General features: G+C 43.9%; 1 protein-coding gene across 1 annotated transcript in view; it reads right to left on the reverse strand.

Moving 5' to 3' along the window:
- The window catches only part of FRAS1 (Fraser extracellular matrix complex subunit 1), a 294,939-nt gene that overhangs the window by 196,719 nt on the left and 77,961 nt on the right, over positions 1 to 20,259 (reverse strand). Inside the window, exons 18-19 of the mRNA XM_070949170.1 lie at positions 17,904 to 18,047; positions 3,593 to 3,748 (exon numbers count right to left, since the gene is read on the reverse strand). Coding sequence (XP_070805271.1) covers positions 3,593 to 3,748; positions 17,904 to 18,047 — 300 coding nt within the window. The remainder of the gene's footprint in view (positions 1 to 3,592; positions 3,749 to 17,903; positions 18,048 to 20,259) is intronic.

Raw genomic sequence — 20,259 nt, forward strand, 5'->3', positions numbered from 1 at the left:
GGCCACCAGTCGACATTGTTTGGCTGACGGCACCCGGAGGAGCCCCTCTCTATGAGAGCGTACTGGCCGGTGGGAGGCTGCTTGTGGTAGTAGGCGATCCCGTAAATAACCAGGTCCTAAGCCATGGAGCGCTCTAAAGGTGGTGACCAAAATCTTGCTCCCTTACAAGGTAGAACACAAAATGTATCAACAATAACAATTATTGTTATTACAGAACGGGCAGCCACTCTGTCTGGCTCTGCTTTTGTTCTCTTTTAACATTACCTTAGGTTAATTGGATGATTATTAATTACAGTTTTACCCAAAACATTATAAATGTATTTTCTGCCCAATCCGTAATTAGAATGTCTCAATTCACTCTATCATCTCTGCTGGCAGTGAGAATAGAAACAGAGGAAAAGATAATGGCAGCTTTCGGATTCTCAATTATCTTCCTTTAAAACGCTGCCAAGTTTCCCAGGTGCGTGCTTGGATCCTGCTTGAATTAAGGCATGTTTATCTATTTACTTATTTTTATCCTACTTTTCTTATTTTTAGAAATAACTCAAGGCAGTGAAAATGCCTAATGATCCTTCCTCCTATTATACGGGTAGTCCTCGAGTTACGACGGTAATGGCACGCCACAATTAGGATTGTAAGACGTGAGGGTTATAAAGAGTAACCGGACCTGATTTTATAACTTTTTTTTTTTTTTTGCAGCGTTCGCGAAGCAAACATCGCAGTCGTAAAGCAAAGGCTGCAGTCATTAAATGAACTTAGTGGTCGCTATGGGGCAGGCAGTGTTTGCTGGAAACCGGAAATAAATTTCCAGACAAAATGTTATAAATTATAGTCGTGTGGCCCGCAGGATGCTGCAAGCAACCATAAATGTGATCTGGGAGAGGGGGGGGAGGTGACGTCCAAACTTAAAATCCGTGTTGTAAGTAGGGGAGGGTTTGTTGTCGTAACTTCGAACGGTTGCTAAGTGGCCGGTTGTAAGTCGAGGACAACCTGTTGAGAACTACCCATCGCTCCGATGCAACCATTTATACATGGAAGGAGTGATCTTCAGCCCAAATTTTTCCAGTTTCACTCCCTCTAGCTCTGTTGCGACTACGGGATCCAGAATTCCCAGGCAACATGGCTGTCAGGGTGGCAATTAATCCCATTCTGCTTTTGGGTAATTGCACCTTGATTTAGAGAATGGATCGTGACCTCCCCTTGAAGTATACTTTTAAGAAAATAAACCCGAAGATATATTTTCTAAGAAAAACTCATTTATTTGTTATAAAGAAAATAAAACATCTTACTAGCTAATTAATTACATCTTGGCAAAGCTTTCCCGGCCACCTCTCCTGGCCGGAGAACAAAGGAAGTTAGAAGAAAGAAAGAATGTGGACATGCGCAGTAGTTTAGAGATAAGAACTTGGCAAGCTACGGTAAGTCTGAAAGTTCAAAAATAAGAGCTCATTTGGTAAATAAAAAAACGCAGTGACAATAGCCCAAGAATAGACATTCTGTGGGCTGCAGCCCCCAATGCATTTGGAGGCTTGCAGGACTCAGTTCGTGGCTGGAACTGTTCAACTGGACTTCATTGAATGGGTTAATAGGAATGCAAAGGATGCAAACTGTCAGTGGACATGCTGAGAGATAAGAGGAAGTCTTGGAAGAAGAAAGTCACCTCTTTATCTTTATTTATTTGTATCCCGCCTTTATTGTTTTTATAAATAACTCAAGGCAACAAACATATGCGACATACCTTCCCCCTCCTATTTTCCCCACAACAACAACCCTGTGAGGTGAATTGGACTGAGAGAGAGGGACTGACCCAAAGTCACCCAGCTGGCTTTCATGCCTAAGGCAGGACTAGAACATAAATGGTACTCAGCAAGTTTTGACCAGTTCTGGAGAACTAGTAGCAGAAATTTTGAGTAGTTCAGAGAACCGGTGAATACTGTTCTGTCCCTGTACCACGCACACACACCCACAGACGGCCCGGAGTTAATAAGCCACACGACAAAACTCTTTGATGATAAAGCTGGCAGCAACCCAGTGGCTAGCTGCCAATTCAGACTTTACTCACACAAAACAAAGATTAGACTGCAAGCATTCCGATAAAACAGGTAGAGTGTCAATAATACAAGGATTAGTCCAAATGCAGTCCGATAAAGCAGGCAAAGTCCAGTAACGCAGAGATCATGGAGTATTTCCAGTTGTTGCTCGTCACAAACTGAACCGACCACCAAAGCCACATTTATACCCTGTGGGGTGTGGTCCAGTGACTCAGCTAATCTCTGGCACGCCTTCCCCTCTGCTGTGCATGCTTCTCCCTGCGCCTCTGTCGAGGGTCCAGCCAGCACTTATCTTCCTCATCGCTGTCCACCTGTGTCTGCGGGGACATGCTTGGCTCTGAGCCTATCGTTTGGCCTTCGGTGTCCTCCGGAGGCATTGCCAGAGAGGAGGGTCCTGGAGAGGGAGGCCTTGCCAACTCCTCTCCCTCACTCTCAGAGTCTGCATCTGTCGATAGCCCAGGCTCAGGCCACGGAGCCACAACAAATACTACCGATTCCCCTGAACCAGTAGTTTTTATCACTACCGGTTTGCCCGAACCGGAGCGAACCAATAGCATTTCATCTCTGGCCCAAAGTCACTTGGCTTTCATGCCTAAGGCGGGACTATAACTCACTGCCTCCTGTTTTCCAGGCTGGTGCCTTTACCACTAGACTCACTTATATTCCTGGAATATAATAAAGACAGTATACCCAGTATATGTTTCTACTTGAATTATTGTCTGAGTGCCAAGTTGGGTAAAGCTGTTCCAATCACTTCATTTTACAGTTGATATTTTCTCATTTCTCAAGAGAACTTGCTCATCTTTTTGTGCTATAGAAAAATAATATTCGTAATTGTTTTGAAAATATATAAATATAATATTTAACCCTTGATAATACTTTCTACCTTACTGTGTGAATCCTAATTTATTAAGGATTTATTCAGAAATGGAAACCATCGGCCATCCTCTGCAGCGATTGAGAAACGGATGCAATAAACCAAACTCCACATCATAAATGACTAACAAATTAATATTATCGAACACCTGGCCCATCCAGATGTTGATGGCCTCTCCTCCACTCCTCCTTCCCAGCCATCGATATTAATATCAATTACGGCCGTCGCTATCAAATGCACTGGAAGAACATCAGGTGATGGGGAGAGGAATCGTAGCAATTAGACGCAGCACCGGTAGACAAAAATCATCCGGGACAGCTTTAAAATAGCATTTACATAAACATCTATTCATCGTGATGATTAGATATGCTATCCAGAGGGTGGATGGTTCTGGATATCGGTCACTTGAGAACTTGTGGATGTCTTTCTATCTAGCTTCTGAAAGTCTCTTGAAATTCCACAGACTTAGACAGGCTTTTGATTTGACCTACCGCAGCAATATTTTTTTTTATGTCCCTATGAATAATCTTATCATTAAGGCTTCGTGCCAGCAGGTGCCACAGGTTGAAAAAAAAAAATTATTTATCTGATGGGGAAATTAATTGGCACGTCCAATCTGTTGACATCTGCTAGGGCCCCCTGTTTTTTCTCAGGCATTACTCACTCTGACACTCTCCTCCGAGTCGGTAAAATCCCACGGGGCAGTCTGGCACGCAGCGGTCCTTCAGGAGCAGGTGATGGATGTCACGGCACCTGAGACAGGTGCTTCCTCTGTCGGTATGGAGATCTGCCACGCACAACTCACAAAGCGGATGGCAACCTGGTTCATAGAGGACAGGAAGTTTGGTACAGTTCATAACGAGCCAGCTTTCTGATTGGTCAAAACAGAATCATCAAGGTGTAACTGTGACCTTTCTTTCTTTCTTTCTTTCTTTCTTTCTTTCTTTCTTTCTTTCTTTCTTTCTTTCTTTCTTTCTTTCTTTCTTTCTTTCTCTCCTTCCTTCCTTCTTTCTCTTTCTCCCTTCTTTCCTTTCCCTCTTTCCTTTCTCTTTCTTCTTCCTTCCTTTCTCCCTTCTCTCTTTCTCTTCTTTCTTCTTTCCTTTCCTTCCTTTCTCTCCTCCCTTCCTCCCTTTCTTCCTCCCTTCCTTTTTTCCTTCTCTCTCTCTCTCTTTCTTTCTTCTTTCCTTTCCTTTCCTTCCTTTCGCTCTCCTTCCTTCCTCCTTCCTTTCTTCCTTCTCTCTCTCTTTCTCTTCTTTCTTTCTTCTTTCCTTTCCATCCTTTCTCTCTCTCCTTCCTTCCTTCTCTCTCTCTCTTTCTTCTTTCCTTTCCTTCCTTCCTTTCTCTCCTCCCTCCCTCCCTTCTCCCTTCCTTTCTTCCTTCTCTCTCTCTCTTGTTCTTTCTTTCCTTTCCTTTCTTTCTCTCTCTTTTTCTTCCTCCTCTTTCTTTCTCTTTCTTTCTTTCTTTCTTTCTTTCTTTCTTCGTTCCTTTCCTTCCTTTCGCTCTCCTTCCTTCCTCCTTCCTTTCTTCCTTCTCTCTTTCTTCTTTCCTTTCCCTCCTTCCTTTCTCCCTTTTCTCTCTCTCTTTCTCTTCTTTCTTTCCTCTTTCCTTTTCATCCTTTCTCTCTCTCCTTCCTTCCTTCTCTCTCTCTTTCTTTCTTCTTTCCTTTCCTTCCTTCCTTTCTCTCCTCCCTCCCTCCCTTCTCCCTTCCTTTCTTCCTTCTCTCTCTCTCTTGTTCTTTCTTTCCTTTCCTTTCTTTCTCTCTCCCTTTCTTTCTTTCTTTCTTTCTTTCTTTCTTTCTTTCTTTCTTTCTTTCTTTCTTTCTTTCTTTCTTTCTTCTTTCCTTTCCTTCCTTTCTCTCTTCTTCCTTCCTTCCTTCCTTCCTTTCTTTCTTTCTTTCTTTCTTTCTTTCTTTTCTTTCTTTTCTTTCATATCCCATCTTTACAGGTAATCCTCAATTTACAACAGTTCGCGTAATGACCATTTGAAGTAACAACAGCACTGAAAAAAGTGACTTATGACCCTTTTTCAACTTATGACCGTTGCAGGATTCCCATGATCATGTGATTTACATTCGGATGCTTGAAAATGGACTTGTATTTACGACGGTTGCAGTGTCCCGGGGTCATGGGATCCTCTTTTGCGACCTTCTGGCAAGCAAAGTCAATGGGGAAGCAGATTCACTTAACAACCATGTTATTAAATTAACAACTGCAGTGATTCGCTCAATAAATATGGCAAGAAAAGTTGTATAATCGGGCAAAACTCAGTTAACAAATTTCTCACTTAGCAGCATAAATTTTGGGCTCAATTGTTGAAGACTAGCTATATTATTTTCAGAAAAATTCAAGATGGAGGACATATCCAACCCACCTTCCTCCTCCTATTTCCCTCACAACAACAACCCTGTGAGGAAGGTTGGGCTGAAAAAGAGTGATAGGCCCAAGGTCACCCAATTAGCTTTCATGGCTAAGGCAGGACTTGAACTCGCAACCTCCTGCTTTGTAGGCAGGTGCCTTAACCACCAGACCAAACTAGCTCTCAGTATATGAGAAAATAACATTGAATAACTTTTAATAATAAGATTTTTAAAAAAGAGATGCCAGTGGAAAAATTAGCCTATTTGTGCAAGATTGATCAATTAAGCTAATCTATACATTTATTTATGATTGATTGATTGACCTGGTGCCATTAAACTGATGTTATCTCTTCATGAGCACAGAGATAGATTTTCTTGATGACGATCTGTCCCTAACTTGGTCCTTCAAGCCTTACAATTCTCTGATGCATTAATTAATTGGCCAATTAATTAATTAACTAATCTTGCAAAAAAACAAAACAAAACACTACTCATCATTGGGTTATTAGAGTAACCCCAAATCATTGGACTACGGTGTTGGTTCTTTCATTTAGTTGGTACACAGAATGTTAGCAACTGTCACTACAGATGGTTCTTAACTTGCGACTACAGGGAGTCCTGGACTTACGACCAACATTGAGCGCAAAATTCCTGTTGGTAAGGCAAACGTTTGTTAAGTGAGTTTTTCCCCATTTTACGACTTTTCTTGCCATTGTCGTTAAGTGAATCACTGCAGTTGTTAAGTGAGTAAAATGGTTGTCAAGTGAATCCGGCTTCCCTGTTGACTTTGCTTGTCAGAAGGTCGTAAAAGGGGATCACGTTACCTCGGGACACTGCCACTGTCATAAATACGAGACAGTTGCCCAGCATCTATAATTTGATCACATGACTACGGGGATGCTGTAAGTGTGAAAACTGGTCCCAAGTCACCTTTTTCAGTGCCGTTGTAACTTCGAACGGTCACTAAATGGACCGTTGTAAATCAAGAACCACCTGTATTATTATTGTTTGCTGTCGCTTTATGGTAACTGCCATTTTGCAAAGCAAGTTAAAGCAGCACCTACAAACTGAAAAATGCAGCCTTAAACTAAACACATGGGGGGGGGGGGAGAAACAACAAGAAAAAGGAATAAAATATTAATCTGAAATAAAATATTAATAAAAACGAAAGCCCGAGACGCCCCATCGGAGAACTACAAAAGGAATTAAAATATTTACATCTCAGAGGCATGTTCACAAATTGTCCTGGCCCAGGGACTGCCACAATAACCAGCTGTTCAAGATTTTCCTACGTGACAGCAAGGTTGGGTCAGTGGTGAAATCCAAATTTTTTTACTACCAGTTCTGTGGGCATGGCTTGGTGGGTGTGGCAAGGGAAGGATACTACAAAATCTCCATTTCCTCTCCACTCCAGAGGAAGGATATTGCAAAATCTCTATTCCCACTTCACTCTGGGGCTAGTCAGAGGTGGTATTTGCCGGTTCTCCGAACTACTCAAAATTTCCACTACCAGTTCTCCGAACTACTCAAAATTTCCACTACCGGTTCTCCGAACTACTCAAAATTTCCACGACCGATTCTCCATACTACTCAAAATTTCTGCTACCAGTTCTCCGAACTACTCAAAATTTCCACTACCGGTTCTCCAAACTACTCAAAATTTCTGCTACCGGTTCTCCGAACTACTCAAAATTTCCACTACCAGTTCTCCGAACTACTCAAAATTTCCACTACCGGTTCTCCGAACTACTCAAAATTTCTGCTACCGGTTCTCCAGAACCTGTCAGAACCTGCTGGATTTCACCCCTGGGTTGGGTTCACATGGACTTTGGGGGGAGCTGCAGTTCCAGAGGGACAGCTCTTTTTATTTGCATCTTAAAGGAGACGGGAGTCTACTCATAAATAAGATAACAATTGGAAGGGGCCACTGAGTCAATGAGAGCAACTATCGCCTAGTGGTTAAAGCACCAGGCTACAAACCGGATGCTAATTTTACATCTGGCTTGCCGAACCGGTAGTTGCAAGGACTGGATGGCTCTGTCCACCCCGCCACTCCCAGAAGTCTCCACGCGGCCCATTTTGGATGCCAGGTAAGTGCAGCTCCCACATGGAGGCTTGGGGGAGGGTGGTGAAAAACAGGCCTCCCGGAAGTTCCAGAAGTCCTCTGAAGGAAGAGCCTCCGGAGGAAGGACCTCCGGAGCCTGGGGGAAGCCGTTTTCACCCTCCCACAGGCTCTAGGAGCCTCCAGAGCCTGGGGAGGGTGGAAAAACGGGCCTCCTGGAAGTTCCAGAAGTCCAGAAACGGGCCCGTTTCTGGCCTGTGGAGGGTCTCCAGAGCCCAGGGGAGGCCGTTTTCACCCTCCCGGAGACTCAAGCAAAGTCTACAGAGCTTGGGGAGGGTGAAAACGCTCCCCCCCCCAACTGTGGTGTAGGAGGCCAAGTAGGCCACGCCCACCATGGCCACGTCCACCCAGCAACCGGGCAGAGAACCGGTTGCTAAAATTTTTGAATCCCACCCCTGGGAAACAGTGAGTTCTAATCCCACTTGAGAGGCAGGAAAGCCAGCTGGGAGAGTTTGGGCCAATCACCAGGAGACTGTGAGTTCTAGTCCTACCTTAGGCATAAAAACCAGCTGGGAGAGTTTGGGCCAATCACCAGGAGACTGTGAGTTCTAGTCCTACCTTAGGCATAAAAGCCAGCTGGGAGAGTTTGGGCCAATCACCAGGAGACTGTGAGTTCTAGTCCTACCTTAGGCATAAAAGCCAGCTAGGTGACTTTGGGCCAATCACCAGGAGACTGTGAGTTCTAGTCCTACTTTAGGCATAAAAGCCAGCTGGGAGAGTTTGGGCTAATCACCAGGAGACTGTGAGTTCTAGTCCTACCTTAGGCATAAAAGCCAGCTGGGAGAGTTTGGGCCAATCACCAGGAGACTGTGAGTTCTAGTCCTACTTTAGGCATAAAAACCAGCTGGGAGAGTTTGGGCCAATCACCAGGAGACGGTGAGTTCTAGTCCTACCTTAGGCATAAAAGCCAGCTGGGAGAGTTTGGGCTAATCACCAGGAGACTGTGAGTTCTAGTCCTACTTTAGGCCTAAAAGCCAGCTGGGAGAGTTTGGGCCAATCACCAGGAGACTGTGAGTTCTAGTCCTCCCTTAGGCATAAAAGCCAGCTGGGAGAGTTTGGGCTAATCACCAGGAGACTGTGAGTTCTAGTCCTCCCTTAGGCATAAAAGCCAGCTGGGAGAGTTTGGGCTAATCACCAGGAGACTGTGAGTTCTAGTCCTACCTTAGGCATAAAAGCCAGCTGGGAGAGTTTGGGCCAATCACCAGGAGACTGTGAGTTCTAGTCTCACCTTACGCAGAACCTCTCACATCCTGGACATAAACAATTTCAACTTCTTCCCTCAAGACAATGCTAAGGGGTATTGCATGCCAAAACAACTAGCCATAAGGACAAGTCCTTCCCCCATGCCATCACTCTGCTAAACAACTAATTCTCTTACCCCCTGGGTTATCAAACCACCTAGTAGGACTGTATTACTATTATCCTTCTCATCTTTCCTGTTACCTTTTTCCTTGGTTTCTTATGACTGTACTTAGAAAGGAGACTATTTGTAGCTCAAGGTTGAAATGAGGGGTCCTTGGTGCTCGCTGGGCTTGCTTGTTTTCTTCCAGACGTTTCATTACCAAACTAGGTAACATCATCAGTGCTAAGGTAATGAAACGTCTGGAAGAAAACAAGCAAGCTCAGCGAGCACCAAGGACCCCTCTATACGACTATAACTTTGTGGTTTGTATTTCATGATCTGTGTTGATTGCTTTTATTTAATATCCTATTATGATTCATGTTGATTGCTTATTTAGTATCCTAGGACTATCACTGAATGTTGTTTCTTATGATTTGTGATGATTATATTTTATGATTGTGATCAGGATTTATCACTTGTTGCCTGTATGTACACCGAAAGCTTATGCAATTGAGACAAATTCCTTGTGTGTCCAATCACACTTGGCCAATAAAGAATTCTATTCTATTCTATTCTATTCTATTCTATTCTATTCTATTCTATTCTATTCTATTCTATTCTATTCTATTCCTTATTTATTTATTTATTTATTTATTTATTTATTTATTTATTTATTTATTTATTTAATGTATTTATATGCCACCCTTCTCCAGAAGGACTCAGGGCGGCGAACACAAGTTAAAAACATGTACAACAAAATCCCATTTTAAACCAAATTAACTAATAAATAATAAATAATAAAACCCAGAATCAGAGTCAGCCTATTTGCTTGAACAGCCAAGTCTTCTATTATATTCATATTCTATTTTATGCTGTTCCATTTTAATTTTCTATTCTATATTCTATTCTAATCTAATTTTCTACTATATTCTATCCAGGGATGGGCTTCATAAATTTTAGCAAGGGGTTCTCTGCCTGGTTACTGGGTCGGCATGGCCATGGTGGGAGTGGCCTGGTCAGCCTCCTGCACCACGGGGGGGGGGGGGGGGGGGGGTTTGCCCTCCCTGGACTCCAGAGGCTTTCCTTGAGCCTCCGAGAGGGCGAAAATGGCCTCCCCAGGCACCGGAGGCCCTCTGGAGGCCAGAAACAGGCTGAACGTCCAGTAGGCCTGTTTTTTGCCCTCCCTGAGCCTTCCCGCGCGCCCTGCACTTACCTGCATCCAAAACGGGCCACATGGGGACTCCTGGGAAGAGAAGGGTGGGTAGGGCCAGCCAGGAGTGGGATTTAGGGGGTTCTCCGAACTGCGCAGAATCTTAGCTAGAGGATCTCCCAAACCCCTTCGAACCCCCAGCAGCCCACCCCTGATTCTATCGTAATTTTCTATTCTATTCTATATTGTATTCTATTCTAATTTTCTATTCTATTCTATTCTATTCTATTCTATTCTATTCTATTCTATTCTATTCTATTCTGTCATGCCATTCCTGAATGCAATTCTATTTTTATTTTATTTTACTTCAAATTTATATACCGCCCTTCTCCCTAGGGACTTAGAGCGGTGTACAGCCAAATAAAAACACATAATAAATACATTAAGAACAGATTAAAAGGAAATATCTCAATTTGGCCCAAAATTTAAAAAGACAACAAATTTAAAATCATTTAAAGGATTTGTTAGGCCAGCCCGGCTTGTTGGAAAAGGAAAGTTTTAAGGGCACGGCGGAAGGCACGGAAGTCTTGGATTCTCCTTATCTCTGGGGGCAGCTGATTCCAGAGGGTGGGAGCCCCCACAGAGAAGGCCCTCCCCCTGGGGGTCACCAGCCTGCATTGCTTGGCTGATGGCACCCCGAGGAGGCCCTCTCTATGGGAGCGCACGGGTCGATGGGAGTTCGTCGATGGCAGAAGGCGGTCTCGAAGATAACTAGGTCCTATGCCATGGAGCCCTTTAAAGGTGGTAACCAACACCTTGAAGCGCACCCGGAAGACCACTGGGAGCCAGTGCAGCTTGCGCAGGAGCGGTGTTATGCGGGAGTGCCATGCAGCTCCCATAATTACCCACGCGGCCGCATTCTGGACCAGTTGGAGCCTCCGGGTGCTCCTCAAGGGGAGCCCCATGTAGAGAGCGTTGCAGTAGTCCAGGCGTGAGGTGACGAGGGCATGAGTGACTGTGCGCACGGAATCCCGATCAAGAAAGGGGTGCAACTATTACCTCTCCCATCAGGCTGTGTTTCAGTGAATCAAATCCTTCCCTGCTTCCTTCTCTAACAAGCATAAGGAGAGTGATAGCAAAGTTCGCCAGGAGAGTGATAGCAAAATTTTCCCTTTGCCTGAGGCATTTCACCGATTGCAGCTACCCTTCAAAACATGAGAGTTGCCCAACAGAGGCCCGAATATTAGCATCGCAGACTCAACATTGCAAGGACCGAGTTAGCCCTCACCTCCAATCCCCTGCTCAATAAAGAAAGCCAATTTAAAGCATCCTGACAGATGGGGTTGTCCAGCTTCGGCTTCAACGCATCTTCCTTTAGTAATTGCTTGTACTGACAACTTTTTCAAGGGTGTTAAAAGGAACTTCGTACAGAAGAAGGCCAAGGCCTGTTCTGTATCACGCACGATGTAGGACATGGAAGAATGATTTTACTTTGTAAGAAACCACGTTTTCCGTTTGAAGGGGAGGGGGGAAACTTCTTAATAAATCCCGTAGAAGAGCTATTACTTGACTCTATAGGAGGGGTGTCAAACTCAAGGCCCGGGGGCCAGATCTGACTCACAGGGTGCTTAGATCTGCCCCACGGGGCTACCCTGGAAACAGTGAAGGACCGGACCTGCAGTGCCTCTGGCAGCGAAAAACGGAGCTTGGGAGGGCTGCATGCGGTTCTCCCGAGCTCCGTTTTCCCTGGCAGAGGGTTGCAGGAGGCGGTCACGGCCGAAAACGGAGCTCACGAGATCCGCCTGCAGTTCTCCCATGGTCCATTTTCGCTGGCAGAGGGTTGCAGGAGACCGTCACAGCCGAAAACGGAGCTCAGTAGCCTTTTTTCACTGGCAGAGCACTCGGGCCCCCACAAGTGGCTCTGACACGAGTGCCGTCGAGCTGGCTGCACCCAACTCGGCCGCCCTGAAGTCAAATACAACCCTGATGCGGCCCTCACTGCAATCGAGTTTGACACCCCTGGTCTACAGTAACCAAAAGTCCAAAGGAATCTGGCAGCATCTTCATGAGAGTGTATGCACCAAGACAACTTCCTTGTGTGTCCAATCACACTTGGCCAATAAAGAATTCTATTCTATTCTATTCTATTCTATTCTATTCTATTCTATTCTATTCTATTCTATTCTATTCTATTCTATATGTTTTAACCTCCAGTCCCCTAATCATCTTTGTCGCTCTTCTCTGTACTCTTTCTAGGATCTCAACATCTTTTTTACATCGTGGTGTTTACTTATAAAGATCTGTTTTCACACACACACACTGCATACAATAGAGATGAAGACATGCCAGTTGGATCTCCTGCATTTGTCCCACATAATTTGTTATTTGCAATTTGCAAAAAGTAATTTGCAAAAAGCAGCTTTACTTAGAACAGCTTACATCCTGCAACAATAACCTTTTATATTAAAAACACCTGGCTATCCCAGGTCCTTGGGAAGAACTCAGTTAGATGGGCAAAAATAACAAATCCCTTCTAAACATCTGGCTGCCTACAGCCAGAAGCTTGTATGCTGCCCAATTCTCAACGACTCTTGAGAAGCTCACAACAAATTACAGATAGTCCTCGACTTGCGACCACCACTGAGCCCCCGGCAAATTTCTGTTGCTAAGCGAGACATCTGTTAAGTGCGTTTTGCCCCATTGTGCGAGCTTTCTTGCCACCGTTGTTAAGTCAATCACTGTGGTTGTTAAATTAGTAACACGGTCGTTAAGTGAAACCGGCTTGATTTTGCTGGTCAGAAGGTCGCAAAAGGGAATCACATGACCACGGAACACTGCAACGGTCATAAATATGAGTCAATTTCCATGCGTCTTAATTTTGATCACGTGGACTATGAAGATACTGGACTATGAGGTCCTATGTGTGAAAATGGTCATAAGCCACTTTTCAGTGCTGTTGTAACATTGAACAGTCGCTAAAGGAACTGTTTTAAATCGAGGACTAGCTGTAAAATGTTTTTAAAGATCAAAAAGCAATGATGAAGGGGTGCTAGTGTATCTCCAGTACTGTTACTAACTGTTGAACATGGTTGTCTGGCAACAGTGAAAATGAATGAAATGAAAAAACAATGGCTACCAACCTGCCTTCCATTGAAGGCTGTATACTGTATACTGCACGAGTCAAAAAGAGGGCTGTGAAAATATTTACAGACCCCTCACATCCTGGACATAAACTGTTTCAACTCCTACCCTCAAAATGACGCTATAGAGCACTGCACACCAACACAACTAGACACAAGAACAGTTTTTTCCCGAACGCCATCACTCTGCTAAACAAATAATTCCCTCAACACTGTCAAACTATTTACTAAGTCTGCACTACTATTAATCTTCTCATCGTTCCCATCACCCATCTTCTTCCACTTATGACTGTATGACTGTAACCTTTTTGCTGGTATCCTTAAGATTTATATTGACTGTTTCCAAATATGATTGATTGCTTATTTCTACCCTATGACTATCATTAAGTATTGTACCTTATGATTCTTGACGAATGTATCTTTTCTTTTATGTATACTGAGAGCGTATGCACCAGTAGTGGGTTTCAAATTTTTTTACTACTGGTTCTGTGGGTGTGGCTTGATGGGCGTGGTAGGGGAAGGATAATGTAAAATCTCCATTCCCTCCCCAATCCAGGGAAAGGTTACTGCGAAATCCCCATTTCCTCCTGATCAGTTGGGACTCGGGAGGCAGAGAACAGATGTAGGCAGGGCCAGTCAGACTTTTTACTACTGGTTCTCCGAATTAGTCAAAATTTCCGCTACCGGTTCTCCAGAACTGGTCAGAACCTGCTGAAACCCACCTCTGGTATGCACCAAAGACAAATTCCTTGTGTATCCAATCACACTTGGCCAATAAAGAATTCAGTTCAGTTTCATTTCATTTTCATTTTATTTAATTTGCATACCACCCTACTCCCGAAGGACTCAGGGCGGTGAACAAGCACAGAATAAAACACATAGAATATAAAAATTAAGAGCAGAAGTAAAATCGAATTAAATCAATTTAGCCCAAGACAAATTTAAAACCCCAGGTTAAAAACAAATTAAAATTTACATTAAAATTTACATTAAAAAAGAATGGGAAAGGTTAGGCCAGACCAGCCTGGTGAAATAAAAAGGTCTTAAGAGCACGGCGGAAGATGCGTAGATCCGGGATCTTCCATATCTCCGGGGGGAGCTCATTCCAGATAGTAGGTGCCCCCACAGAGAAGGTTTTCCCCCTGGGGGCCGCCAGCCGACATTGTTTGGCCGACGGCACCCAGAGGAGTCCCTCACTGTGAGAGAAACCGCCGGTGGGAGTCCGTTTGTGGCAGCAGGCAGTCCCGTAAATAACCAGGCCCTAAGCCATGGTTCAGCCATGGTTCAGTTCAGTTCAGTTCTGTTCTAATTCTAATTCTAATTCTAATTCTAATTCTAATTCTAATTCTAATTCTAATTCTAATTCTAATTCTAATTCTAATTCTAATTCTAATTCTAATTCTAATTCTAATTCTAATTCTATTCTAAACATGCCCAAGACTCACCTACCACCACCAAGAACGGAATTTATTACTAGGGGAAGACTGACAGTTGCTACTTTCAGCAGCCCATTAGCCAAGGGCTCCTGACCGTCTCCTGAACCAAGAGGGTTCAAAAGATTTTACGGGGAAAATAGGTTTTACAAAAAGTCTTTTGTATGCAGTGCACGCGAAGGGATATTGGACACCAAATGAATCCTCATTACGGTGAGTCAGAAAATTACCAGGGAAATGACGGCAGTCTGGAGGAAGAGGCACAATACTGCTGTCCAAATACGCTGTTTTGATGTCTCCTTTGTGGCTAGAACTTAACCCTTCAATCCTTTTTGTCCCAAAGGTGCTTTTTTTTCAAGAGGCACCTGGACTTTCTGGTTTTTCTTTGAAGACGTTTCGCTTCTCCTGCAAGAAGCTTCTTCAGCTCTGACTGCATTAGAGAGGAATGGAAGGATTTGTACTCCTTGCAGACAGCTGGACATTTGCATCCTTTTAGCCAGTCATTAAGGTCACCTAGAGATTTATCTGTGTCATCAGCAGTGGTGGGTTCCTCCCGGTTCGGCCGAGCCGGTAGCGGTGACGATATGAAAATTTCCACTACCGGTTCTCCGAACTACTCAGAATTTCTGCTACCAGTTCTCCAGAACCTGCTGGATTTCACCCCTGCCTTTAACTACCGAAGCCCCCTGGGTGATATTTCTAGTTCTCGACTTATGATCACCATTGAGCCCCAAATTTCTGTCGTCAAGCGAGACAGTTGTTAAGTGAACTTTGTCCCATTTTACGACCTTTCCTGCCATTGTGATTAAGTGAATCACTGCATTTGTTAAGTTAATAACACGGTTATTAAGTGAATCTGACTTCCCCAACAAGCTTGCTGATTGGAAGGCCGCAAAAGGGGAATCACATGATCCCAAGACGCTGCACTTGTCATAAATTAGGATCAGCTACCAAGCGTCTGAATTTTGATCATGTGACCATGCGGATGCTGCCATGGTTGTAAGTGTGAAACAACGGCCATCAGTCCCATTCTCAGTGACTTTGAAAGGTCACTGGACAAAGTGTTTTAAGTTGAGTACTACCTGTAAATTAGGTGAGTGAAACTGACTAGGAAAGACACGTAAAAACTGACAATCCGGTTTATATGTGGCTCACTTCTCAACAATACAAGAACATTTCAAAGCAGCTGCTCTCTGCATTTGCCAGACTGTTACAACAGCGAATCTGGATTCTCAAAATAGGAAAGAAAGAAAAAAAAATCAAAGGAGGAGAAAAGAAAGATAGAAATAATTCTTTCAGACAAACCTCACAGGATTACTGACAATGTAAAACTCCGCTATATTACCTCAAAGTAGAAGTGGCTGCAGAGAAAAGGACTCAACTAATTATATAATGCCTTTCATTATATAATATTATTTTGGGCCTGTTATTCTTCCCAAAGATAGCACTATTTTTCTATTACTCCCTTCCTGCCAATTAAATTGACTTACGCCGTTACCCACTCTGAAAAATAATAATTGGTGTAGCTCCTCACAATTAAAATGTTTTTCGCTTTCCTTTTTTGCCACTGGCTTTCTGACTGCAATTAATCTGAAGTTGGCAAACTTAACGTTCTCGTCTATAGGTACAAAAAAAAGAAGAAGAAGAAGAAGTTTCTTTGAAGAAGCAATCTCCAATGTTTGCCTCCAGGGTTGGAAAGGAAAATTCTGTATTAAACAAGCATCAATGACAGATTGAGTGACAGTTATAAAAATACATTAGAAATTGAAATTTCCTCATACAGGAGCGTTAACATTCAGTACAGTAGTATTTATGTCAACTTCCTACTCAACCCATCCTGTGGATATTTTTCCCTTCCCAGACAATATAATTCGGCCTGAATATTTTCAAAGTTTTATTTCAAAACATTTGGAGAAGCTCCTGGTTCAGGAAAACTGATATATGTATTATAACAGGGGTGTCAAACTCGATTTCATTGAAGGCCGCATCAGGCGTATGGTTGACCTCGAGAGGCCTGTGTGGGTGTGGCCAAGGTGGGCGTGACCAACTCGACATTGCTCGTGGCCAGAGGCGCCTGTGGAGGCCCAGGTGGGGCTGGGGGGGGATCCATATTTTAATATCTGAAGTTGTACGAAGTTTATGTGATAGTTACTTGCTACCAAATCATTAATCATACTTAAAGAGAGATTGACAGGACGACTTTCAAAAGGTGTTCAAACACTAAGACAGGGGTGTTAAACTCAAGGATCGGGGACCAGATCCGGCCCACAGGATGCTTGGATCTGGCCCGCGGGGCCGCCCTGGAAACAGCAAAGGACCGGCCCGTGATGCCTCTGCCAGTGAAAATGGAGCTCAGGACGCAATGTGTGCAGTTTAGATCTGCCATGGCTAAACACTGCAATTACTACATTCCAGTAAATTAGGAGCAACCAAAAGCAAACACCAGAACATTTTAAATTGCAAAAATGCCGGGAAGTAGGTGGAAATGTGATTCAGATCACATAAAGGAAATGTGTTGAAGATGGTTTTGGTTCATGGCCAGCATATCTCTTTTGGTTAAACAGAGCTCAAAGCACACAACTAAATACTCCATGCACCTAAATACTCCATGTTGCATTCATCCAGCCAACTCCTCCCCAATCTGGTTTCCTTCCTTCCCTGACTGGGAAGATTGGAGCTGCAACTCCAACCAACATAGGAAGCACCAGCTTGGAGAAGGCTGTTCTTTTAGCAATAGCTGTTGTGACCTAGGCTTCCTGAGTTATTAAAACACATGTTGTCTTAATGTTCATATATCTTTTATTAATAAAAATTTATAAAAAAAAAAAACACATGAGTAGTCCCAAAAACCTCTTTTATTGCACCAGCTGTGAATTACTTTCATTCACAGCTGAGTCCCAATTAGTTGCAAAAAGTCCTTCAGGAGAAATCCTTCGGGATAATATCCAACTGTTATCTCCCTTGGCACTCTGCCAAAGACCTACTTGGCAAAGCCATACAGAGTCCAGAATCAGACAGAGATCTGGCTCTTCATTTTACCCACCTCGGAAGGATGGAAGGCTGAGTCAACCTTGAGCCTGGGAAATGCCATCAGGGAATGCCAGGCAACAGCCAATGCCAAGAAAACAAACACCCATTTGTGAACCGGTAGCAACCCATCATTGCCCAGGATCTATAGCAGTCTGTCACCATAATGTAGCAAAACACAAGCAAGCATTACAGTGGCAGCCGGCAGCCCAGGATACAAATCTGCATTTTGGCTCAAACGCAGCCATAAACAAAGCAGCAACTTCCCACGAATTCCATTCAGAATGAAGACAGAATTGCATTATTCGTGAACTCCTCGGGAGAGTGGAAAGGCAGGGTTACAAATGTGGCAGAGCCAAACGATAAATTGTGCCGCGAGCGGTTCAATCTTTCTCGTGCACTTACCCGCACAGTATCCTACCAGATTGAGGTATTGCTCTCTCTTGCAGGGAGTTCTGCATCTTCCGTTGAGGAAAGAGGCATGGGGGTGACAAGCTGTGCATTCATCATCCTCAGCTCCGCTGCACGTCTTGCAAGAAGGATGGCAGGCTGGGAGAGACAGAGAGCGGGAGAAAGTAAGAGGAAGAAAGAAGTCGGCGACGGAAGCCAATCGCTTTGATCGAAAGCAACATTCTGACTTTGTAGACTTCAGAACATGGCTAAAAATGCATGCTTGGGTATTTGTCACAATTTTTTTTTTTTTTTAAAATAACTTACTATGGAGATGTTTCCTTTAGCTCAAGGATCTCCAAACTTGGCAACTTTAAGACCTGTGGACTTCAACTCCCAGAATTCCTCAGGTAAACCATGTGTCAACTTAATTCCTTTGAAGATTCTGTCTCCTCGGAGATGGGAGGAGAGGGGACATTCCTGTGATCTGACGGAGATGGGATGAGGAGAGTGGCTTGGAAGATAGCCAATGAGACGCAGAGAATTGGGGATCGGAAAGGGAGGGCTTGGGGGGCAAAGGTCAGTGCTGACCGCGAAAGAGCCAGGGACAGATCACTATGCTCAATAAAGAGAAAATTTCCTCAAAGATCGGCAGTCTGGAAAATCATTTATTTTGAGATAGCATTGAAACCTGACACCATGCTGGCTGGGGAATTCTGGGAGTTGGAAGTCCACAAAATCTTAAAGTTGCCAAGATTGGAGAAACCTGCATTAGTTGGGTCTAGGACAACTTGCTGTGACCAATTTGCCATGGCCAACTCACCATGGCCAACTCGCCCTGGCCGGCTCGCCACAGGATAACTGGCTGCAGGACAATTCAACAATTCAACAATTCAAGCTCTCTATCAAGAGCCTTGATAGTACAGTGGTTTGGTGCACCCTGTCATTAACACAGCTGCCTGCAATTTCTGCTGGTTCGAATCTCTCCAAGGCTCAAGGTTGACTCAGCCTTCCATCCTTTCTAAGGTAGGTGAAATGAGGACCCAGTTTGTGGGGGCAATAAGCTGACTTTGTATAAAATATACAAAAGAATGAAGGCTATTGCTTAACGCATTGTAAGCTGCCCTGAGTCTCCGGAGAAGGGCGGCATATAAATCAAATTAAAACAAACAAACAAAAAAAACACTGTATTAATTGTTTCATTCAGGTACTTTTATTATCGGGGACCACGTTTACGTCGAAATTATTGTAACTCTTGTATTTCTAGATTGACTTTCTTTTATTATTATTGGACAGGGTTCCGTCAAAATTAATTCAACTTTTGTGTTGTTTGAATTGTCCCACGGCAACACAACGAATTGTCCCTGGCCTTAGTTGGATCATTGCTTAGAACATGGCTATGTGAATGTTTGGTTGTCCCAAAGGTACTTTCTCAAGAGGCCACTGGACTTTCTGGTTTTTCTTTGAAGACATTTCGCTTCTCATCCAAGAAACTTCTTCAGCTCTGACTGGATGATGGGGAACGGAAGGATTTATATAAAGAACGCAAATGGTCAGTTGTCTGCAAGGAGTATAAATCCTTCCATTCCCTATCATCCAGGCCAGAGGTGGGTTTCAGCAGGTTCTGACCAGTTCTGGAGAACCCGTAGCAGACATTTTGAGTAGTATGGAGAACCGGTAAATACTGTACCACCTCTGACTGGCCCCGCCCCCATCTATTCTCTGCCTCCGCAGTCCCAGCTGATAGGGAGGAAATGGGGACTTTGCAGTAACCTTCCCCTGGAGTGGAGAGGGAATCGAGATTTTATAGTATCCTTCCCCTGCCAGGCCCAGCAAGCCACGCCCACCAAGCCACGCCACGCCCACCAAGCCACACCCACAGAACCGGTAGTAAAAAAAATTGACTCCCACCACAGATCCAGTCAGAGCTGAAGAAGCTTCTTGGGTGAGAAGCGAAATGTCTTCAAAGAAAAAAACCCAGAAAATCCAGTTGCCTCTTGATAAAAAGCACCTTGACCTGGGATGGCTGAGACTCTCCAGAGACAGGTTCGGTTCTCACAAATCTATCTTTAAAAAAAAAATAATAATAACTATCTTTGAAGATGTTTCCCTTAGTTGGATCATTGTTGGGAATTTTCTACAACGGAGTTCGGGATACAAACGCAATCTATCAACGCTAATTACACTTCATGCTTGAAGACAACAGAGGCTCTGTGTGTAAAAAAGAGGGACTGTGCACGCCTGGAAAAGCAATCTCAATGCAGATTGTATTTTGGGTTGTTATTGTTTTGTGCTCCCAGGGGTTGTGCAGCAGGACAAATAACAACAGGGACAAAGCAGGCCAACGTTTATTCATCCCAGGAGGGGAGAA

Source organism: Pituophis catenifer, unplaced genomic scaffold (genome assembly GCF_029215685.1).
Source record: "Pituophis catenifer annectens isolate HBS135680 unplaced genomic scaffold, rPitCat1.0.hap2 SCAF_8, whole genome shotgun sequence".
NCBI lineage: Eukaryota > Metazoa > Chordata > Lepidosauria > Squamata > Colubridae > Pituophis > Pituophis catenifer.